The 24,241-nt window shown below is 43.0% G+C and overlaps 2 protein-coding genes across 6 annotated transcripts in view; one reads left to right on the forward strand and one right to left on the reverse strand.

The window, feature by feature from the left end:
* ANGPTL5 (angiopoietin like 5) overlaps window positions 1-8,666 on the reverse strand; it is a 31,354-nt gene extending 22,688 nt beyond the window's left edge. The window contains exon 1 of one of the 2 annotated variants that reach the window (XM_075919286.1): window positions 8,505-8,666. In XM_075919286.1, the coding sequence (XP_075775401.1) occupies window positions 8,505-8,666 (162 nt within the window). Of the gene's footprint in view, window positions 1-3,611; window positions 3,709-8,504 lie in introns of those variants that run through there. The other variant, XM_075919285.1, reaches the window with a different exon arrangement.
* A 22-nt stretch (window positions 8,667-8,688) lies between these two features.
* The window catches only part of CEP126 (centrosomal protein 126), a 72,624-nt gene continuing 57,071 nt past the window's right edge, over window positions 8,689-24,241 (forward strand). For 3 of the 4 annotated variants that reach the window (XR_012900739.1, XM_075919282.1, XM_075919283.1), the window contains exons 1-5: window positions 8,689-8,846; window positions 11,687-11,806; window positions 18,639-18,784; window positions 20,918-21,029; window positions 23,268-23,466. Coding sequence is in view for 3 of the 4 variants with exons in the window: in XM_075919282.1 (XP_075775397.1) it covers window positions 8,689-8,846; window positions 11,687-11,806; window positions 18,639-18,784; window positions 20,918-21,029; window positions 23,268-23,466 (735 nt within the window). In the remaining variant the exon portion in view is untranslated. Of the gene's footprint in view, window positions 8,847-11,676; window positions 11,807-18,638; window positions 18,785-20,917; window positions 21,030-23,267; window positions 23,467-24,241 lie in introns of all 4 variants that reach the window. The other variant, XM_075919284.1, reaches the window with a different exon arrangement.

Consider the following 24,241-nt stretch of genomic DNA (forward strand, 5'->3'; position numbering starts at 1 on the left):
AGAGCTGGTCATTGTGTAATCCAAAGACTAATTAGTCACGTCACTTAATATTTCTCCAGACATACAATGCTCTGACAACTTCCTCAGAGCAGCAACAAACTATGCTATCAACTCTCCACTTCCCTGATGGTGGTAATTAAATTATTGTTCCACTATCACTGGAGGAGTAGGAGAAAAACGTTCCTGAAGTAGCTTCAGCATACATGAGAGTTCCAAGCACAATACACAATAGGTCACAAAACAGTAAACATGCCTTCAATTACATCATCAGCAAAGTTGAAACTCTTTTTCCATCTGGAATGGTTGTTGAAGGTTGCACATTACTCAAAATAATCAAGGTACATCACCCATAATTTGTGGCTGTGGTTGAATCACCAACATTGCCCATAAAAGTTGTCATTTTCTTTGATTTCCTGTTGGACTTCACTCCTCCTGAATGTTGTTGTTAGTGCTGTAACAACAACATCCGTATTCATTCTGATTCTTCTGGCTGTGTGCCAACATTGCAGATTTGGGAATTCTTCCTTGGCCTGTATGTGTGCTCCCTCTGTTAGCTATTGACTTATCAGGTGATTCTTACTGTGTAACAGTTAACCGGTTCCCTGGGAACATACCCCAGATGTGGCCTACCATGGGCAGAATGCTGCACCTATCCTAGCAGCCAGCCCCACACAATTGGTGGCTGGGGATGGAAGCTGGCAGCCAGCTTCAACACGGGGGCTGGGAGCCAGTGGCAACCCAACCCTAGCATGGAGGTTGGGAGCCAGCAGGCAGCCCCAGCCCTAGTGTTGGGCTAGAGCTTGCAGCCAGTCTCAGCCCTGGGAGCCAGTAGCCAGTTCCACATAGGTTTGGGAGCAGGAGCCCCACAGGCTGGGATTCCACTTAGTTGGTTAACTGGTTAAACATTAGATTGATCTAATGTTACATTTAGATGTTACATTTAGACCCATCAAAGAAAGAGATAGACACAGACATAGGGGGAGCTGAAAGAAATCCAGCTGCCTGCCATGCTTTCTTTATTGTTCTGGCTGAAAAGTTTCCATTAAAAGTCAAATCTTATCACAAAAATGAGACTTTGTACTGAGTAGGGGGGCAGTGCTCAAACATTTAAAGGGACAAGACTTCACAAAATATGTGACAGTTTGACAGTATCCTGTAATAACCTTAAGGAATCTTGATACATTTTACTGGATTAAATGTTATTAAATTAGGATGGATACATTTGAGGCACATAATATTAAAAATTCACTTGTATATGTGCTGTTATGGCATTTTATGTACCTTCTCTAGTAGGGAAGGAGGTACTGTTGTCAGCCATTTCAAGCAAAGTCCCTGGAAAAATACACATATACTAGTTCCAAGTGGGGGATTCTCCAGGAACTAACAAGCAAAGAAATAAATAGTCTATGATGCTCCCGCTCAGGAATAAGCCCTCTTGCGCAACTGTTCTTGAGCAAGAGGCCAGTGTAGACAGGCAACATGAATTTCTTGCGCAAGAAAGCCCTATGATTAAAATGGCCATCAGAGCTTTCTTGCGCAAGAGAGCATCTACACTGGCACAGATGCTCTTGCACAAAAGCACATCTCTTGCGCAAAGGCACCTGCCAGTGTAGACACTCTCTTGCGCAAATACTTTAACGCAAGAACTCTTGCGTTAAAGAGTATTTGCGCAAGATCATGCCAATGTAGACATAGCCACTGAGTTTTCATAAGACTGTGTGCTTGTTCTGAGCTGAAACTCTGATGAACTGGTAACTGCAAAGAATCCACCTGAGTGGTGGTGGTGGAGGGTTGAAGGACTGTACCTACCAGCATCCTAAATTGAACTCTGGTGAGCTTTTTAGCATGTGTGTAGGATCTTTAATTGGTTTGAATGTGATTCCTCTGTAGTGTTTTTACCTGAAGAATAAAATGGGCTTTCATAGAAAGAACTGTACAGTGCCTTATAACTGTAGCAATTACACCTGTTAACTGTCTCTGACAAGAAAGCAAGCAGATGTCCTTAGTAAACCCATCTGTGTTGGAAATGATCAAGGAAAGCCCACCACCCTATGAGGCTGCCCAATCCCCTAAACCACTATATCCTGCCTTCCCTATGTGGGAGCCAGCTCCATTACTGAGCCAGCCTGTGTTGGCTGTTCGACAGCTTGGAAATACTCCATTCAGAAGGAAGAGACAGAGGACTCCACTCAGAAAAGCAATGGCTGGGAAGCTGAAAGCAGGAGAGTAGATACTCTTGCTGGAACATTGAGGGGGAATAGATATAATTGCCCAGAATTGTGACAATATGCATAACTGAAAAGTGAGTTAAAAGTAGGTGTAAAACATTAATATTCTGATTTTGTACTGATATAAAGCACACAAGGAGAATTTTGCCCTGGTGTTTGGCAATGGGGATGGAGAACCAGGATTTTTGAAGTCTCACCAAGCTATGACATATAGATGCTTGGACCTTTAAAGCAAGTCTTTTACCCTTTTGAGCTTCAGTTTTCACTCTTGTAAAATGGTGATTATATAATAATACCTGCCTGAGAGGGTATGGTGAGCCCTGTACTGCCCTGTTGAAAAAAAACACTCAGATGCAAAGTATTTTTATTTTCATCAGCACAGACACAGAGCAGCTGTGCATTATGAAAGAGAAGTGGTTTAAAAACAAGCATAGCTGCCAAGAAGTGCTTTGCCACGAAATCACTGAGGCATTTGGCCTTGTACTGACATAGCCTCGAAGGTGTGGCAATATCCCAGTTTTATACACCCTGTCCTGTTTAATTGCTTAAAGTGCAGTTCTTCTCTGAATAAAACAGAACAGTACATTTGTATTCCACACAGCTGATCTGTTTTTGTATTGTGTTATAACTGCATATTGTACTTATAAATATAATTCATTGCTGTCTATTCATTTTAGCATTGTGAAGTCAGCACAGCTAGCAGGAAGTGTGCTTAATTCTATTTTTATTTCTGCATAATTAACCAACAAAATTATTTAAAAAGGTCCTATCAGTTACATGTATGCGAATCCACTGAAGGCAATAGGCTCGTTGAAGCTTGTTTTGACCTGCAAGAACTTTTTTTTTGGTACTGAGTCCAGCAAAGAATTCAGTTTCAGTTCGTAGGGCTGGGAGGAGGAGGGAGAGAAGCAGGTAGAAAAAGACATCCTTTTACCATAAATCAAGAACAATATGGATATAGTTGAGACAACAAACATAGAACTCCACACAACACTATTTTTAAGATTATTCTAAAAACATTCTCAGTTAAGCATGTAGACACCCTGTGCTGCCACATCACTAGCTTGGCTGTCCTGCCTGCTGATGGGTAGTATCTACATGCCAAGTTCTGTACTGTGTGGAGAGAATGAAAGGAATACAAAATCCTCTCAAATGCCTCCAAAAGGGTACAAAGTGCAGCAATTACTTTTGTTCTCTATATCATTAGTACTTCCAACTCCATACATTAAACAGTGAGTTTGGATTAAAATCCTGAAATTATTTCTAATCTTTAGGATAGAGTATTTTTAGGATACTTTTTAAGGTGTGTTTAGGTTTTCCAGCTTTTCTAAGCAAACATGAAGGCTAGAAACTTGCAGAAAGCAAACAAGCAGACAGGCTTACCTGATACAAGTAGGATTGCCTTGTCAGGTGTCCATTTTTTTACTAGAACATCCAGTCAGCACACGAGACTGGGTCATTGGAAGACCAGTTAGCACAGAGCTGGCAGACTCTCTACCCTACCCTGCTCCATGTGGCTCCCCAGAAGCAGCGACATGACTCTTGACTCCTAGGTAGAGAAACAGCCACAGAGGCTCTGTGCACTGCCCCCACATCACTCAAAGCACCAGCTTGGCATTTCCCGTTGGCCAGAAATCATGCCCAATGGCAGCTGCAGGGGCCACTCCCAGATTTAAGTGTGTGACACTATGCCACCATAATTTGTATAGAAATACGTTTCTAAATATTGATATGCACACCTCAAATATGCTTTATGCAAAACAGGTCAAGTAACCTATCATTCAAGAGCTTGTAATACTCTGAGGCTATGTCTACACTCGCAGCTTCTTGTGCGAGTAATATGCAAATGAGGCTAAGTGTGGAATATCGCCAAGCCTCATTTGCATACCTAATGAGCCACCATTTTTTTCAGAAGAGGCTCTTGCACAAGAAGGAGCATCTACACGGCCCATTCTTGCATAAGAAAAACCCTCTTGCGCAATGCCGTTCTTCCTGAAAAGTAATAGGTGTAACGGCATTGCGCAAGAGGGTTTTTCTTGCACAAAAAGGGGCAGTGTAGACGCTCTTTCTTGTGCAAGAGCCTCTTCTGAAAAAAATGGTTGCTCGTTAGGTATGCAAATGAGGCTCGGCGATATTCCACGCTTATACTCATTTGCATATTACTCGTGCAAGAAGCTCCGAGTGTAGACATAGCCTGAATGTATATACTCTATTTGTATGCGTTTATCTTTCGTGTTCTTCTGGCACAGGCAACAGCAGACACTTGTATGTGAAGTTAGAAATATGAAGTGTAAAGCTGTTTATTAATCTAGATCTGCTAGTGAGAGCCATTAATGGTACTTAAGGAACTTGGCCCAGAGCTCACAGCAATGATCTGTGAATAGTCTTGTTGTTCCCGTAAGCCTAAACTATGGTTGATCCTATAAAGTCGTGTGACTATGCCACTTGGTTTTGGAATCCATCCTGAATTTGATATTTTTCCACTGGGGTGGATGAATGGAACAAAGATTTCCCCATCCTGTGGAAATTCTATTTAAGGAATGGGAAGCAAACAATGATGGTCTTCAGCTGGCTTCACAGAATGATCCCCATCACAAAAGGACATATGAAGAGACCTGGAAACAAAGGGAGAGAAGCAGCTGGGTCCAAGTCAGAGAAAAGATCTGCTCTGTCCTGAAGGACTTTACCTGAAATAAGGACTAGTGTGAGAAAATATGATATGTTACAATATCTCTTCGTGTATTAGTCTTAGCTGGCATGTTTTGTATATTTTGACTTAGTATCTCACTTTGATCTGTCTGTCATCACTTGCAACCACTTAAATCCTATTTTTTATACTTAATAAAATACATTTATTGTCAAGCCCAGTATAAATAATTGTTACTTGTGGAGAACAGCTGTGCATATTTCTCTTTCACTGATAAAGAGAGTGAACTCTATGAGCTTTCTCTACGTAAAACATCTCTACTGATTCCCGGCTCGTGCCCAGTCCCAGATGCTGCGACTCTGCTTTTTAAATGTATTAAGAGCTGGTTGGCAAAAGAATCTCTCAAAACTGGGTGACTAGGCAACCAAATGGTAGATGAAATGTAATGTTTATAAATGCAAAATAGTCCACATGGGAAAACATAATCCTAACTATACAAATAAAATGATGGTGTCTAAATTAGCTGTTATTACTCAAGAAAGACATCTTGGAGTCGTTGCGGATAGATCTCTGAAAACATCTACTTGATGTGCAGTGATAGTCAAAAGAGTGAACAGAATGTTGGGAATCATTAACAAAGAGATAGATAATAAAACAGAAAATATCATATTTGCTCTATATAAATCCATGGTACATCCACAGCTTGTGCATATGTGATTGCCCTATCTCAAAAAGTATATAGTGGAATTGGAAAAGGTTCAGAAAAGGACAACAAAAATGATTCGAGATATGGAATGGCTTCTATATTATGAGGAGAGATTAATAAAACTGGCACTTTTCAGCTAGGAAAAGAGACAATTAAGCGGGGATATCACTAAAGATCTATAAAATCATGACCAGTGTAGAGAAAGTAAACAGGGAAGAGCTATTTACTCCTCCTCATAACACAAAAGCTAGGGGTCACCAAATAAAATGAATAAACAGCAAGTTTAAAACAAACAAAAGGAAATATATTATCACACAATGTGCAGTCAACGTACGGAATTTTGGCCAGAGGATGTTGTGAAGGCCAAGACTATGATAGGGTTCAAAAAAGAACTAAATAAATTCGTGAAGGATAGGTCCATCAATGGCTGTAAGTGAGGATGGATAGGGATGGTGACCCTTGCCTCTGTTTCCCAGGTGCTGGGAACAAGCAACTCAGTGAATATCTGTTCTTTTCATTCTCTCTACAGCACCTTTCCTTGGTTGTCTGTGGAAAGACAGGATACTAGGCTAGATGGATCTTTGGTCTGACCCAGTATGGCCATTTTATGCTCTTGTGCACCCCAACTCTCTTGTCCCAGTGTAACTGTCACCAGATAGATTTGAACCTGGGAAGCTTAGTATAGGAGCCTCTACCCTTTCAGCTATACTGTAGAGGTCTCTTGTTTTTATTTGTTGCTGTGGTCTAGGTGCCACTTCATGGGACAGAGACCCAAACTAGGTATGTGGGTTACACCAGCTCTGAGCTCCCTTCCACACCCAAACTCCCTCTCGGAGTCCAAATCCCTACCCTAGCTCGAAACACTCCCTGCACCTACTGGTGACTGCTAAGGAGGGACTCAAGACCGCTGGCCATGTGACTGCCCCCATATGACTGCTCCCCCATGCCACTATTAGAATGGGTAGGTATGCTAAGAGATGAGTTATTGACTAATTGTGCAGTCGATACAATTTGTATCCACCACACAATATGTCTATAAGAGAAGGGCTCTGTGCTGGCTTGCACTGGTCCAGGAGCTACCCCTGCTGTAGCTCTGCAGTTTAAATGTAGTAGAAACTGGGCGTGCAGGCAGCCTGTCTCCTACTACATTTAAACTGCAGAGCCGCAGGGGAGGTAGGTCCCAGACCATTGAGAGCCAGGACTGAGCCAGATTTGCTTGGTCCTGGCTCTCACCAGGTGCAGCAGCCCCTATCTGCAGGGGGTCCAAGCAGGGTGTGGACAGGGACTGCTGCTGGAGCAGTCTCTGCCTGAGGCCAACCTGGACCGCCATGAACAGGGGCTTCTGCTGGAGCTGGTGCAAGCCAAAACCAAACAAGTCTAGCTCAGTTGTGGCTGGGGTCAGTCTGGGACCGCTGTGGCTCTTACTACATTTAAAATGTAGAGACACAATGGTCCTGGCTCTGTCCCAGCTCATGCCTGATAGAGACAGTGGCATGGGGCAAGTGGCACCACAGAGACGGTGCTGGGGGAACCAACTTTTAAGCTGGATCCCCCCAGCACTGGGTCCATTCCCCTCTCCCCTTGCTGCCTCTGATACAAAAGCAGCAGCAGGGAGGGAAGCGAGTAGTCGAATAGTTGACTACTCACTTACATCCCTACTGGGGAGGGCCCAACTTCTTCCCATCCCCATCCCACATCCACTCCATCCTTTCCCCAACCTTGTGCTCCACCCCTCCCCATCCCTGCTCCACCCTCTCTCTTCCTCTAATCCACTCTTTCCTCAAGCTCACCCTTTTCTCTCCCCCCCCCCCGCTGAACAACATGGCCCAGGGGGCAAAATGGGGGATTTGGCACCAACAGCAGCAGTCAGCTTTTGCCCTGTACTCCACAGTGGAGAAGCAATCCGACACAAGCCCACTCTGTTCCTTTGGCTCTAAGTCACATTGCTCCACTTCTCTGCCACTGGTGAGTGCAAAGGGAGGTGCCATCAGTTCAACCAAGTTCCTTTCCCAGCGACACAGCTAGGGGTCAGGGGAGCAGAGCAGGCTAGGGCTGGGTCATTCTGCTTCCCGCCACTGCCATTAAGTATTGGGGGACCCAATCGCTGCTTCCAGTGTCAGGCCCCCTGCTAATCTTCATCCCTGGGGAACAGGGCTTAAGGAAAGTGGAGGAACTGCCCTCTGCACTCACCAGCTGTGGGAAGCAGAGGGAGGTGGAGATCTGCTTCCCACCACCTGCTAGTCCCATGCACAGTGTGGAGCCCCTCAAAGTTAGATGAACTGTCTTTAGGACAGGATGTCTCTGGCTGCTGGCCCCTTGGCTCTACCCCCAGTGGCATTCAGGGGGCACACAACTGTTAGTGCCCACCCTATATCTCCCTGAGAGGAGTGGGGGGGCCTTGGAGGAGTAGGGCAGGGTTGGGTCCTTGAGGAATGGGCAAGACAGGGGGCAGGCCAAGGATGTTTGGTTTAGAATCATTAGAAAGTTGGCCACACTAGCTAGTCTTTGAGGTGGAGCTTTAAGAAGACCAACAAACATCACAAGATTTGTAATACAATTGTGAGTTGGCAAAACGGTGAACCTTTATCTATGAATGTGTCCTCCTGTGTTTGGTGTTTTTTGTAAAGCTCCAATCCCAAGAGTCATGTGACTTCATATGATATTCAGCTTTCCGGTTTGTTTTCTTTTCTTTTTTTCTAAATAAAAAGATCCCCGGGTGAGTATTTTTTTAAAAACCTGTTTGTTTTTGGATGGTGAGCTCAAGGCTTTTGAGCCGGTGGGAGGAGCAACCTGCTCCTCACATACTTCTCTCCGCAACTCCCAGCCCCGCCCCCTTCCCTGGCTCATCCCTGTCTCCCAGGCGCTTCTCCCGTCCCGGCCCCAGGCTCCTCCCCCACGTAGGCCCCGCCCCCGTCTCCCTTGCCGACGGTGCCCCAGTTCCTCTCTCTCCCCTCGCGTTGCCCCTGGTTTCCGTTGCGAAGGAAGCGGCGTCCGTGGTTGCCAAGATGGCGGCAGGGCGGCCGAGCCGCAGAGCGATGGGCGCCCCCGCCCAGCCCTGACCCAGCAGGCAGGCAGGGACCGGCATGGGGGCGGTCCGGCGGGGCTGAATGGAGCCCGGCGTGAGGGGCGCGGGGGGCGTCAGCCCCGCACAGTGGGAGCCGGGCTCTGCTGCGCCGGGCGGGTCCGGCTGGAGGAGCCTCTTTCGCCCGGCTCCGGACTGCGCGCCTCAGTGCCACGGCGGCACCTTCGCGGGCAGCGCGTGCGCGTATCCTTCGCGGGTGCAAGGCAGCGGGGCTCTGCGGGGGCAGGGCAGGCGGCACCCCCGGGAGTGTTGGAAAAGGGGGAGACAAGCCCCAGTGACAGGATGTCTGGGAAAGAAGGAGAGGAGGTGCGCGGAATGGGCCCTGGGAGGAGGGAGGCTGGGATAGGAGGGCAGGCCCCGTGGGGCAGCTCACTGGGGATGTGCAATTAGCTGTCCCACAAGGTGGCTGCCTCAGGAATAGGTGGGAGTGCCACCCCTGCATGGATCATTCAGTTGCCCTCATATTTTGATGTGGATGGGGTTGGCCCAATGGATGAGCTTATCTTCCTGAGTGGTTTTATAGGAAGAGGCATTGTTAGGGTACCCCACATACCCAGTCCCTGTGAGGGCCTCCAGTATGGTGGCAACATAGGGTTATTATTGGATTTGGAAGCTAGAAGAGATAATTTTGACCATCTTGCATCAATATATTGTAATATTACAGAAGATACATTGGCATAAAATATCCTTTTTTTAGATTTAGCCTTTTAACATCAAAGAGAATAAAAGTATCTAAAACCGTGTGGGGACTGAACTTTTTTTCTGTTTTTGGAACTCCTTTAATAAGAACAGCCATGCTGGGTCAGACCAAAATTCTAAAGGCCAGCTAAATCGACCACTGATTGCAGTCCTGTTGACTTGGGTACTCCACTGGAGTGAAAAGAGTAAAGGAAGCTAAAGGAGGAGTTTCTCCCATCGACCCCCAGTAGTGGCGATGCCTTAGAAACTTGAACTAATGTATGTTGACTCCAATTATGCTAGTCACGTTGCTGGAGTTGCATTCCTTATTTTGACATTGCCCCCAGGGTAGACCAGGCTGAAAAATTTGTTTCCCTGTTCTCTGTAAAAAAACAACATTGGTCCTGTAGCACCTTAGAGAATAACAAAAATATATAAATAGTATATGAGTTTTCGTGGGCACAACTCACTTCTTCAGATGGCATATAAGAAGTGGGTTGTACCCTAGGGATACTTATCTGGTAGTCGAGTCACTACTTGAGTACTCGCTTCCTCACTCCTCCCCTCCCTCCCCCTGCTGCCTCTGTACCAGCTCTTGTGCAAGAGGGCTTACACTTGTTAGAAAAGAGTGAGTGTAGCTCTTGTGCAAGAAGCCCTGTCTTCCAATGCTGTACTGTAAATCTTCTTGTGCAAGAGCGGGCGAGCAGTGTGGATGCTCTGCGGGTTCTTGCACAAGAATGGCAGTTCTTGTGCAAGAATCTTCCAATACAGACATAGCCAAGCAGTCCCCGCTCGCACCAGGTCCCAACTGATATGCCTCTGCCTTTGAAATGTAGCAGGAAAAGCCCGCCGGGACTTTTGTTACATTTCAAAGGCAAAAGGGCCACAGTTCCGTGCTCCGCCTCTGCCTTTTAAATGTAGTAAGAGCCACAGGCATCTCTCATTACATTTAAAATGCAGCGGTGCAGCTGGGATAGCGAGCGCCACATCTACCCCTTATTGACTAATCATGTAGTTGATGGAAATTCCATTGACTGCTCATTCCACGAGGAGTAACGGTAGTTCGAACTAGGAAGCCTAGTTCGAACAACCTAGTTCGTGCCGCGTGTAGCCGCGCGGCACGGGGTTCGAACCAGCCGGGATTTAAAAATGGCGGCGCCCGGCTTATGCAAATGAAGCCCGGGAAATTCAAATCCCGGGCTTCATTTGCAATTGCGGTATGCCTACATTACCCTGCTAGTTCAAAATAGCGGGGTAGTGTAGACATACCCTTACTTGCTTCAGGACCAGTGTTGTTTTTTTAACTGTTATTAGTTACAGACTAACACAACTACCCCTCTAAGACTCTGTATTACCTATGTGCCTAGTAATTGTATTTCTGCTGCACCTATTGCTATAATAGCTAAGCATAAGGGAAATATCTGATTAAATATTATTATGATTTATTATTATTATCAGGGCTCGACAAATTGTGTAATCTACTTGCCTATGGCGAGTAGATTACAAGCTGGCACAGCCAGCACCACTCGATCTGCCCATGTGCAGCGCAATCTGTGCATGCGCAGCTCGCAGAACCGCACGGCTGGCGAGCAGGGCTCGCCACCACTTGGTGAGCCCTGATTATTATTTATTTTTGTTAAGTGGTGGCATGTTTGGTTTTAAAAAGACAAAGAGAAACACCCAGTCTCTAAACCAAAAGAAACTAACAGACGCTGTGTTAAGACAAGGCAAATATTGGATCCTGCTTGACAGTAACTGTATATGTATGTATTTTAAGCAAGATATTGAAGAATTTTGAATTGTAATTACTCATTACATTACAGATTAAACAATTATCATTTTGGAGGTTTTAAATTTTATTTTAAGAAATATTTTCCATTTGATAACCTTGCTATTTGGTAGATCAGATCATAAAGAATGATGTATCCTCAGCTCTAAATAGAAAAACTATAATTCTGTGTGGTACCATCATAAACCAAGAGTGCAAAGCCTGAGTGATAGAAATTGAGAGATGGAATTGCATTCTTAATGTATGTATATTAAGACAGTACCTTATTTAAAATTATATCTTTATGATAAGCCATTGCCTAATTTGAAGAATTATCATTTTTAGTTTAGTTATGGATAACGATTACATATTCTCAAAAAAGTCCATAACGCTCAAGTCATGTAAAAGAATCCATGCAAATAGGTTATTATGTCCATGACGAGTATAATTTTATATCTGTGGCTAAGACTGCAAATTCATTTGCAATCAGTCTAAAACTTAATAAGAATACTAAATAGAAATTTCAAGGATTTTATATGTATATATATATTTGTCCTTAACATAAAGTCATGGTCAGAACTTTGAAATTTCTTCTTGAGAGAGATTTAGAAGAAGAGCGTGAAGCATTACTAGAGGATCAAAAAATATGTCGAAGTCGGACACGAAAACATTGTATAGAGACAAACAAAAGAAGAAAGTAAGTAATTATGGGATTTGGTTGGGGGGGCATTACGTTTGCATTTTGTAAGAACTTAGTCAAGTTATTGGGTATTTGCAATATAGATACTGATAATCTCACTTTTTAAAAAAATGGATCTAAATATTAGCCCAGCTCCATTCCAAAGGAATCAAAGATTAGTTGTTATAAAACACTCCAAATATGAAAAGAATAGTGTAAATCTTTTTCAGAGTTTCTCATTTTTATGGAAAAGTTTTTCTTTTATTAGCTTTGTTGATCAGGATTACCTTCCTTTAACAATATTTCTTCATCTTCTATGCCTCATGTATTCCTTGTGTTCTCAAAATTCTCATTGGCTTTAGTGGAAGCTTTCAATTTGCAACAAAAATATAGGGTTGGACCCTTTTTATTTTATTTGTAACAGTTATTTTGTGGCTGAAGCAAAATACAGGACTATGTAGCACTTTAAAGACTAACAAGATGGTTTATTAGATGATGAGCTTTCGTGGGCCAGACCCACTTCCTCAGATCAAATAGTGGAAGAAAATAGTCACAACCATATATACCAAAGGATACAATTTTAAAAAAATGAATACATATGAAAAGGACAAATAAAATTTCAGAACCAAAGGGGGATGCGGGGGGGAGGGGGTTATTTTGTGGGTATTTTAAATGGCAACTCTGAACTTTCTAATTTTCCTAATGTCATGCAAAAACATGACAATTGGCTAAAAAAAAAAAGGATCTAGTACAATATTTTGACTGGTAACCTTTGAAAAGAATAATAAACTAAATCGAGGTATCAAGATAAGGCGTTTTGTTTTGTTATATAACTGCTGTTATTGCTATGCAGTTGATATGTACACTGTTAGTTATTTTATTAATCTTGAAATGTTATTATTTTGATGTAACAACTAGGATTGCCAATTTTCTAATCCTACAACACTGAAAACCCTTGCCATGACCCATGCCTTCCTCCACCCCCTCGCCCTAAGTTCACCTACTGCCCATGCTTTGGGGGGGGGGGGGGAGCTGGAGGTTGCATGCTTGTAGCAGAACTTACTGCTGGTACCACTAGCTGTGACTTCAAATTTATTTCTGATTTTAAATATAGATCCATACTGCCCACTGTACTCTCTTCCTGTTCCTAATAGCAGTAAGATCACTACGCTGTTGGAGTCTACAGAATGTAGCAGAGCTGCTGTTCTACTTTCTCTGCCTTGTGTTATGTTACCTTTTGCATCACAAAGCAGAGGGAAGCAGGTGGCCTAACATTTTTGTTACCACTTTTCAGCAACATAGTAATTATTACCAGAATGTGTTTGAAAGACAAATTTTATGACAAACTTTGAGCCCAAATCTGAAATAACATAGTTCCCTGCACTGTAAGCTAAGTCCATGAGAATTCCTTATATATATAGGGCATGCAGGTTTGAGCCTTTGATTTTCAAACTTTTCCATATTTATTGATTTTGCATAGTATTTCTTAACTTCTGAAATTTCACGAGTTAGCTTATTTTTATATTTATGATTTTAAAAAGAAATTCTATTGTGTGCTGTAATATAGTGCTATTAAAAATGGAACCATATGTGTTCTGTCAAATGATGAAATACAAAAATATTGAAACATATGCCTGATATACATGTTCAAATTAGAGGTTTGAACACTCCCTGGAGGGGGCAGCCTTGTTCTGGAGAGTACAGGATAGGGTGGGGTCAAAGAGCAAAGGAGTTTGGGGTGAGGGCATGGTGGGGTCACAGGGCAAGAGGGTATTGACATGGGCTGCAGGGCTCAAAGGTGAAAGGGGCACAGGGCATATGAGTGGAGGTCAAAGCTGCTAGGCACTGGGGAGCAAGGGTCTGGGTTGGGGCTAGGCAGAGAGGCAACATTTTATTTATATATTCATTATTTGCATAGTGAATATGCAAATATGCAAATAAATGTTACTAGTCTGCCAAAAGTTTGTGAATCTGTTTGCTGGTCTACAGTATAAAAAAGGTTAGGAATCATTGTATTGCAGAATACAAGCAAGGTCTGTGCCCCCTTTGCTGGCTTAGTAGCACTAAGGCTGTGTCTAGACTATATCCCTTTTCTCGAAAAAGGGATGTAAATTAGATACTTCGATATTGCAAATGAAGCTGGGATTTAAATTTCCCGCACTTCTTTTGCATAATTGCGGCCATAGGTTTTTTTTCAAAACGGGGCTTTTCGGTAGAAAAACAGCAGTTTAGACGGGGATCTTTTGAATATAAAACTCTTTTTCTAAAGATTCTGTAAACCTCATTTTTTGAGGAGTATAGAATCTTTCGAAAAAGGGTTTTATTTTTGAAAGATCCCCATCTAAACTGCCGTTTTTCTATCGAAAAGCCCCATTTTGAAAAAAACCAAGGCTGCCATTATTCAAATGAAGCACGGGAAATTTAAATCCCTGCTTCATTTGCAATATCGAAGTGTCTAATTTACATCCCTTTTTCAAAAAAAGGGATGTAGTCTAGACACAGCCTAATACATGAAAGGTACTTCACTTCCAGAGATGTAGGGCAGATAGTATATAATGCTCTCACATGTCTTAGATATTTTGTAAACTACAAAAAATTTGGGGGTGATTTTTTCTTTGCTTTGCACCTTATAGCAGTCATGTTCAGTGATGCAAAATGAGTTTAAAATAGTAAATTTCTCATCTGTCAGTGGTTTACCTTAACTTTGTGATAACTTTGCATTAGTTTAAATAACCACACAAAATGCAGGGTGCTGGAAAATTGGGCTCCAGATGTCTAAGGATATGTCTACACTAAAAATACTACAGCAGCACTGCTCTCACTATGCCACTGTAGTGCTGTTGTGTAGACACTTGATGCAGTGATGAAAAGGTTCTTCCATTGCAATAGTAAACCCCCTTCTCTGAGAGATGGAAGGTAGATTATTTCCATTGACTTAGAGGAGGCTATACCAGGGTGTACTTAGGCTTCAGTTGCACAGGGCATGACATTTTTCATAACCCTGAACCTAGCTTTGTAGTGTAGACTGTCCCTAAGATAGTTTTCAAATATCACTCCCTTAAACAGACTGTTTTCATGCACGTTGCTTAGGCAGAAGTTAATTGGTGTCTTTTTTACACTTCTTCATTCTTTGTGTTTAGTCTACATTTGCTTGTATAATTTCATAAAACTAATCAGGAAATATTTCCACCATCTGCATAGTCTGCTGTTTTTTAGTATCATTGATACATGCTTTGTAATGTCTGAGCAGTGAATTGTTGGTGAAACTGTTAAACCTCTTAAAGCATTAGATTTCAGATTTGCTTATAAACACTTTAGCAGCTATTGCAGAAATTACTGTAGGGCTACTCAACACGTGGCCTGTATGTTTGCAGCCTGCGGTGCAGTTTGGATTTACATGGGGCTCAATATGTAGCCCGCGAGTGGGAACCAAAACAAAGTAGTAGTCAATATAATGGTCTTCTGTTGATACGTGTTTTAGAATTCTTGGACTGTCATTGTTCATTAACAGTGCTGTCATATGGGTGGAAATCAGGTAAATCTTGCATTTTGTTAATATCACCAGAACATACTTAAATGAGGCCTGTGTGTTGTGTCGTCTTGCCTTGATCTTTGTATTCATGCCTGACAGTGTGAAAGAAGCTATTTGCATATATTTGCATATATATTTGCATGTACTGTATATGTAACCACACTTAAGTTGTGGCCCTCAGCATGTGCTGTATGTATCATTGTGGCCCCAGGACTTCCAAAGTTAAGTAACCCTGAATTATTGCTTCACTGGACTGTTTATAGAAGACAGAGAAACTAGGTTAAAACAATAAAAGTGAGGAAATTATTCTGCTAACTCTCTTGCATAGAATTGTAGGACTGGAACGGATCTTCAGAGGTCATTTAGTCCAAGCCCTGCATTTATGGCATGACTAAGTATTATTTAGATCATCAGTGATAGGTGTTTGTAACCCGTTCTTCAAAATTTTTAAATGTTAGGGATTCGCCTTAGCAGTGTTCCCTGTAAGCTGAGCTCTTGGGCCGCTGCCCAGGAATGATTCAAATGCCACCCAGCTAGGGTTGCCAGGTGTCCAGTTTTGAACCGGACAGTCCAGTATTTGAGCTTTCTGTTTGGGAAACAAATTGAGAAAATATAAATGTCCGGTATTTTCTAAATAAGATGTAATGTAGATTGTGATGTAATGTCAAGTGTCTCCGGTATTTTTGTTGAAACCATCAGCCACCCTACGCCCAGCTGACTAGCAGAGAGCCCACAGCCAGCAGCACATATTTCTATTGATAGTGCACATCCCCACATGCCTCAGAGCACATAACAACATGTATTCCTCATATAGATGAAAAAATTAAAGGGAACATTATTCTCTAGGCAATTTATTCCCCGGCTTAACTACCCTGACAGGAAGTTTTCCCTAGTGGCCACTAAACCTGTGTGAGGTGGGGGCTCCCCCAGCGTAAGACGATGGCAACCCACCCTGGCTTAGTTTAGCCCTGTCTTCAAGTGACGGGCTGCCCGCATCCTGGGAATGAGGCTTAGTGCCATGGCCCAGAGGAGGTCCCAACCTACAGGGCCTATTAGGTCGCTGGGGAGATCCTGCTCTCCCTGGCTGTGTGTCCCCTTCCTGGCTGTGTGTCCAGTGAACAGTCTTTCAGTTCCTGATCCGGAGTCCGACCAGGTCGGCTCGGCCTGGTCGTGGGTCCCTTGCTGTATGAAGAGGGGTTGGTTGGGTAGAGGGGCCCGGGCCCACCCTCTCCTCCAGGCCCTGGCCCGGGGCCCTAGGAATGGCAAGTTGTCTTCAGGGGGTCCCTTTCAGGAGCCGATGCCAACTGACTCCTGGACTCTGCTTAGTCGCTCTTTCCCCTGGGCCTCTTCCTACCCCGTCACACACTGCGTCTCTGCATACAACCCTGACCGATGTTCCTGCGCCTTACCGCCGCTCTGTCTTCATGATTCTCCGGTCGCTGTAAGGTCTCGGTAACTGTGGTGCTCACTCCCCTGCCGTACCCCGTTGGGGTGCTTCCTAACAGGGGTTCAGCAGCCAGTGTCCTGGTCGTCAAACCATCACATGTCTCTCTGCTGTCCCCTCCTGGAGGGCTCCCTGGTATGGTAACGGCTGCTGGTGGTCTGCCTGCTAGTCTGCCGACCTTGGTCTTGGGCCCCTGGGGCCGGTCTCCCTTGCTTCCCACCCCAGCGGCCCCTGTAGCTGCTGCGCTCCTGCTGGACTCCTTGGCAGCCGGTGTTCCCCCCACTTCCTGGGCTCTTTCCACTGCTCACTGCTGTTCCTCCTCAGTTTCTCTCTCCCCACTCCTCCGGAAGCAGCTGCCACATCCACTCCTGCCTCTGCTCCGGACACCTGGCTGGCGTCCCCCGCTTCACCCAGCTCACTCGCCCTGTTCGGGCATGCCAGAGTTCCTTTTGAACAGCCCCCCAGTCCACTTGCACATGCGCCGGAGCTCCTCGGCATGCCACGCTGTCTGCCACCCAGCGCTGCGGCTTGTTCACAGAGGGAGCGGGGCGACGGCGCCCCGTCATGTCCAGACTAAACAAATCCAGTTATTTTCATCTTCCCTCATAAGTAGGGTGATAATATGTACTGTTTTGGCAAGGACAATAACTTTTTAAGCTCTGTCCTGGTCATCCTTATTTTTTTTAGCTAAAGTGAACATTGGTTCCAGATGCTCATGCCAACTGATGATCCTTTTGGCTATATTTTCCTAGTTTGTTTATGAGAAGATAATGTGAGACAATGTCAAAAACCTTACTAAAGTCAAGATATATCACACCCACTGCTTTCCCCATCTACAATGCTTTTTACCTAGTCCAAGAAGATTGGTTTGACAGGATTTGTTCTTCTCAAATCCATACTTACCAGCATTTTCTGTAAGTGCACACTTGTGCAATTGTTCAGGAGAGATTAGCCCAACAGATTAGCAGAGTGCCCACAGCTAGTTTTTTTTTGTTTTATTGGTTGTACACATGTGCACATAAAAAATTTTTTTGCACATGAAGGGAAAAGATTAGAGGGAACATTGATGCTGACTTTTGCTTATCGTCTTATTATCATCTAAATGTTTGCAAATTGATTGCTTAATTGTTTGTTCCATTATCTTTCTAAGTACTGAAGATAAATTGACTAGTCTGTAATTTCCAGAATTATCCTTATTTCCCTCTTTATAGATTAGCACTATAGTTTCCCTTTTATAGTCCTCTGTAAACTCTCCTGTTTTGTGTGATTTTTCAGAGATAATTGCTAATTGCTCAGGTATTTTCTCCAACAGCTAGGATGTGTTTCCTGAGGACCTTGTGATTTGAAAACATCTGATTTGTTTAATGAATTTTTAATGTATTCTTTCCCTATGTAAAGCTAATTAAACTTATTGATGACATGAGAAACTGAGGCATAGAGCACTTGCAGTGACTCACTTGGACAGCAGAGATATTACAGGGAGGATATGTTCTGTGACATTATTTTTCCTTCTGAAGCATCTGCTACTGGCCAATGTTGGAGACCAAATACTGATTTGACTTGCTTGGCAGTTCCTACACTCTCATAAGGGAGCATCAGATCATTTGAGTAAATGTAACAAATAAAAATATTGTTTTTTTGACACTTGTAGGACATTGTCCAATTTAAAAAATGTTCTCAATTGAACCCTCATGTTCCATTTACTCTGCAATTTGTGTAGCACCGTAATCTGTCAAGAAGTAAGCTTTTAAACTAAAAAGGATATGATATTAAGCATATAGTTTTATGAAGGAATTTATCAGATTGCAATTATAAATCCTGAGTTATGTTAATCAAAAAAACAAACTATCCTGTTGTTTTTACTTTTTAAATAGAGCTCTTGAAGAAAAATGGAAGGCAGAAGAAGAAAAAGAACTAAGATTTAGAGAACAGATCCTGAAACAAAGGAAACTGAAACTTCAAGAAGCAACTGAAAAGTTCCAGCGTGCTCATCTCCCTTTTTCCCAGCGCAAGAGAATAGGTTTGGAAATTCATCACACTATAGGAAATCTTTACATTGTGGCTACGTCTACATTGGCCCCTATTACGGAATAGGCATGCAAATGTAGCACTTTGGAAGAGGCAAATCCGCGGGGGATTTAAATATCCCCCGTGGCATTTGCATTTTCATGGCCGCCGCTTTTTTCCGGCTTGGAGATAAGCCGGAGAAAAGCGTCCAGACTGGCGCGATCCTCCGGAATAAAGCCCTATTCCGGAGGATCTCTTATTCCTACTTGCAAGAGTGGTGGTGTGAGACAGCTGACCCTACATACAAGCAAATCTTCCTATCAGTGGAGGCAGAAGGACAATACATTGTCTCTCAGCCCTGGGCAATCTGAGGAATTGATAATACATACATACAGGCTGTGTCTACACTGGCCGCCTATTACGGAATAGGCATGCAAATGTAGCACTTTGGAAGAGGCAAATCCGCGAGGGATTTAAATATCCCCCGCGGCATTTGCATTTTCATGGCCGCCGCTTTTTTCCGGCTTGGAGATAAGCCAGAGAAAAGCATCCAGACTGGCGCGATCCTCCGGAATAAAGCCCTATTCCGGAGGATCTCTTATTCCTACTTGCAAATCCCCCGCGGATTTGCCTCTTCCAAAGTGCTACATTTGCATGCCTATTCCGTAATAGGCGGCCAGTGTAGACACAGCCTGTATGTATGTATTATCATTTCCTCAGATTGCCCAGGGCTGAGAGACAATGTATTGTCCTTCTGCCTCCACTGATAGGAAGATTTGCTTGTATGTAGGGTCAGCTGTCTCACACCACCACTCTGTTCAGCTATGCAAACAATCTCCTCAGGGCAGCCCTCAGTTTGCAATGTACCTTAGCAATAGGGCTTTGGCTACACTGCAGGGGTTTTGTGCAAGAAGCTTTTTGTGGAAGAGATCTTCTGCACAAACTTCTTGTGCAAAAGCCCTTCTTGCGCTTTTGTGCAAGAGAGCATCCATACTGCATGGACACTCTTGCACAAGAAAGCTCTGATTACCATTAACAGAACGGCCATCAGAGCACCTGTGCTTTTTCTGATAGGCTCTTTTTGCACAAGAAACCCCTGCAGAACGTCCACACATGGATTTTTGCACAAGAGCTATAGCACAAAAATGAGTTATTCCTCGTGGGGAGAGGAATAACTCTACCAACAAAAGCCCTCTGTCCTGTTGATTTACTGTATTTTTTTTTGTGCAAAAACATGCTTGAGGTGTGGACGCTCTGCCGTTTTTTGCACAAAAATGGCCATTTTTGTGCAAAAACCTTGAAGTGTAGACATAGCCTAGGTGCAACCCAATCCCTAAGACCCTTGAAGTGTTCCACTGCAGTGTCCAACCCTTAACCACTGGATATGCACAGAAATAACTAAGTAAACTATCCTCTAAAGCAGGGGTTGGCAATCTATGGCTCTCCCCCTGCAGCAAGGAGCCCATACTGGTGCTGTAGCCTTTCCACCACTCCCCAAGACTGGAGCGTCAGTGCAGCTTCCTGCAGGGAAGGGAGGAGGAAGAAGGCTGAGAGGCTCTGCGCAAGATTCTGCATGCAGAGAATAAACAGACTATACATGGCTTGGCGCAAATGTGTTTTCCTCCCCCCCCTCCAACCCCTCCCGCCCCTGTGGGAGAAACCAAGAAGCAAAGATGACTCCTTGTGTACTGCTAATTTGTTCCCTCAGAACACACTTCCTTCAGGCCTCCCCTGCCAGCCTTCCCAGAGGCTTCCTGCTGGCAAATGGGAGCAGTGGGAGGCATGTTATACGTTGCCTGCTACTTGTCACAAAAACAAGTAATTCCTTCCCCTGCCCTCATAGCAGGACGAAGTACCATCCTGGACAAAGTTGAGCAATGTAAACTACAGACAGATGCAAAAATTATTACATTCAGATCAAACTCCTGAATAATCCACATTTTGGCATTTAAATAGAACTCTCTTGTGGGTTTTTTCTTCAGAGGTACTGAGCAACCCCATTTGATCAAAGGTATGATCAAACCATTTTTGTTTATTGTTAGTCTGACTTAAGGTATCCAAGTTTGAAAATTTTGGCCAAAACATCTTTTGGTAAAGCTTTATAGAATGTTTCCTGATTATATGTCTTTCCCTTTAATCCATATAGTTGAGAGAAAACCAGCTCCTCAATTAGAAGAGGCTCTTGAAAATATTCAAGGATCAGTTTTAACATCACGGTTATATTTATCATCATCTAATAGGTACAAAAGTAGCTGCCGGTAAGCATTCGATTTATTCTATTGTTTTTAAAAACTAAATTTAGTTAATGCCTTGCAATATGCAGAAGATAATTGACTCCACTCTTCTGAAAATTTTGGCAGACTGTTAAATAGAAAAAATGCTGCTATGAAAACTTTTAAAGAGAAAATTTTGTGCCATATCTTTAAATTGTTTGATGTCTACATGCACAAAAGTGGAGGAAAAGAGGCAAACTTTTGCACTTTCCTAATCCTGAGAGTTAGTTCAATCTCTCAGTTAGAGCAGCCTCAGGACTGTTCTAGACTGCACCAAGACTGTTCTAGATTGCTGCAATGGCTGAAATATGCCATCCTACCACCCCAGGAGTAGAACAGGAAGAATAATATATTTTCTTTGCTCTTGGACAGTTCTGAAAAAAATACAACGTTTTATTTGGGGTTGAATTAAAACATTGAAACTTGATTCTTTTTTGTTTCAATTTTGGGCATTTTAACAAAAGCAAAGGAGGAATAATTTTCATCAACCACAGGAATGAGGAAAATGAGATGGCACCTTCCTTTTGAGCATTAGTTTAATGGTTCAGAAACTCATTATGCTGTGGGAGACTCAGGTTTAATTCTCCTGCTTTTTGCCTGCCTGATGTGAAGAAAGAATTTGAACTTTGATTTCCGATATACAAGAGAGTGTCCTAGTTGCTAGGCTATGGGATATATGTCTTCCTCAATCTCTTTAAATATAGTTTTTGCGTGTGAAAAAAAACCCTAAAAAATAGAAACTCTGTAGTAGATGCCATATTGACACCTACATGGGTCAACAAGTTTGAAATCTTTATATCCACTGCATAGACTTTTCTCACTTGAATTAAGTGGCTAGCTGATAGAAGATTATCATCCTTTCTGTGAAGCATGCAAAGTGTACACAGTATCTTTGGGGAGTTTAGTTGCAAATCTCTAGCAAGTGTCTAGTGAGCATTTGTGAATTCCAGGCCAAATTTGGGTGAATTTTCATGGGATGGCAAAAACCACATCCCTGAACACTGGAGTTTCTCAAAGAAAATGTCATCAGTATTTTTAATGTGGGCAAAAAACCCTCTAGATCAGGGTTTCCCAAATTGTTTTGGCCGCAGAGTCCCTATGGGATCTTGAAAATTTGGCAGGGCTGTAAAAATATCATGTTTTTTAATTCAATAGGTACCTAAATAAATACACAAAGATTTGGAATTCTATTTTTAGTTCTTGCATATTTCTTATAAATTCTTTTTTTCTTCAAGAAAAGTATCAGAAAATTAGGGTACATCTGGACAGTATCCTTCTGTCAGAATAAGCTATGCAATTTGCACTACACAAATTGCGTAGCTTATTCAGAGTCTAAATCAAAAGGGCATATTTTGAAATTCGGCGCCAGATTTCAAAATAAGGCACTATTCTGACACATCCCTTAACCCTCATGGAACAAGGGTTCCAGGGACATCAGAATAGTGCACCCTCTATTTCAGGAAACAGTGGGCGCTTTTAAAGACACGTCGTTGCTATTTCAGGATACTTCTGGTATCCTGAAAGACCAACACAGTCTAGACTTACCCTTAGTAACAAAATAACAGGGTCATACAACTCAAATATTTTCTTGTGGCATCCTTGGACCCATTGCGTGGAGCTCTAGGGCTCCATAGATCACACTTTGGGAAACCCTGCTGTAGAATCAGTCTTGGAAATATCTTAACCATTTTTGCAGAATCTTTCCAGAAGAATTCAGCTTAGGGATGTTAAGGTCTAGACGACAGGATAGTTGACTAGTCGCTCCCCCGCTTTGCTGCCTCTCACAGATGGAGGCAGCAAGGGGGGGGAACCCGGGCCCTGTGCTGCACTGCCCTTTTGAAACGCTGCAGCAGCGTTTCAAAGAGGCAGCACAGCGCAGAGTCTGGGATCAGTTGTGCAGCACTGTCCCTTTGAAATGTCGATTGACTACTCGATTAGTCAACTACACGATATTTAACATCCTCAGTTTAGCCTGAGGCAGTTGTTAAGCGTGAAAAAATTCAGCCCAAATGGCAAATGGTAAAGATTGGCAAAGCTAAAAGCATCCAGTCAACCTTAATCACAAGTGCCATCAGCCCCAACTGTAATTTATATTATGTTGCCTTTCTTTGGGAGATATTATATTCTTGCCATGTACTTCAGCATATTTTTTATTGAAATGTGTGTGTTAGATCAAAAAATACATAGCTTCTTTTGGCTTAATTTTTATTTTTTCACACCAAGAACTACAGATTCTCCCTCTGATTCATCAGCATTCAAAAATGGCTTCTTGGATCAGAAGCAGATCTCCACAAATGTTGGCTGTGATAAAATGATCCAAGAAAACAGTGAAAGAAACTTGGATAGTGACCAACAACTTTTCCAGCAAAATCTGGAGGAAATGCAGCGACTCCTTGAAAAACAACATCTTAGTAGCTTGCCGGTAGGATTCTTTGAAGATATTCACAAAATAATGTCTATAAAGTGTCTTTCTAAAAATCCAAAGTCAAATAGGCAGTTATCATCCCATCAGTCTTATTCTATTTCCAATGACTGCACATGTTCATTCAACTTAAGGTGTGTGTGTGTGCCCAGTATGCTAGTTTCAGATTTTCCCCTCAGTGGTCCTATCTTCTGCTTTGTATTGCTGCATGATTCTATAAACAACAGATCCTCCCTGACCCCTTCCAGTTCCTTCTTACTTTCTATGACAGTTGTGGAAGTGTACTACTTTGCTACTGCAAGAGTTTCTGTTTTTCCTAATCCTTTCTGTTGAATATAGTTGGTACTTGTTAGTTGTCTTACTGGAAAATTTTACCTAGTAGGCTTCCGTTTTTACTAGAGGATTCAGTATGCTCTTCTGTTCCTGCAAGTGTTTTTTCAAACCTTGTGATGGATGCAAGATGCTGATACAGATCAGTGATCTGCACTCTAGGTACCTGAAGTGTTTTGGAGAAGCTGAGATCAGGCACAGGTACTAAACTTTAGGGACAGTAAGTTCAGAACTAAAAAGATGGAGAGGCCAAACTATAAAACTCCTTTTTATGTAGGCAGTCCTGCGCCCACTCCCAGAACCTTCATTTCTTGGGGAGAGCACTGAACACTTCTGTTTTGGTTAGGAGCACTCTTCCTGACGTGGCAGAGTCTCGGCACCAATCTCCTTCTTCAGTACCAAGAAAAAAACAGTATACTTCATCAAAAGAACTGTCATCAAGAAG

This window comes from Pelodiscus sinensis, chromosome 1 (genome assembly GCF_049634645.1).
Source record: "Pelodiscus sinensis isolate JC-2024 chromosome 1, ASM4963464v1, whole genome shotgun sequence".
Lineage (NCBI taxonomy): Eukaryota > Metazoa > Chordata > Testudines > Trionychidae > Pelodiscus > Pelodiscus sinensis.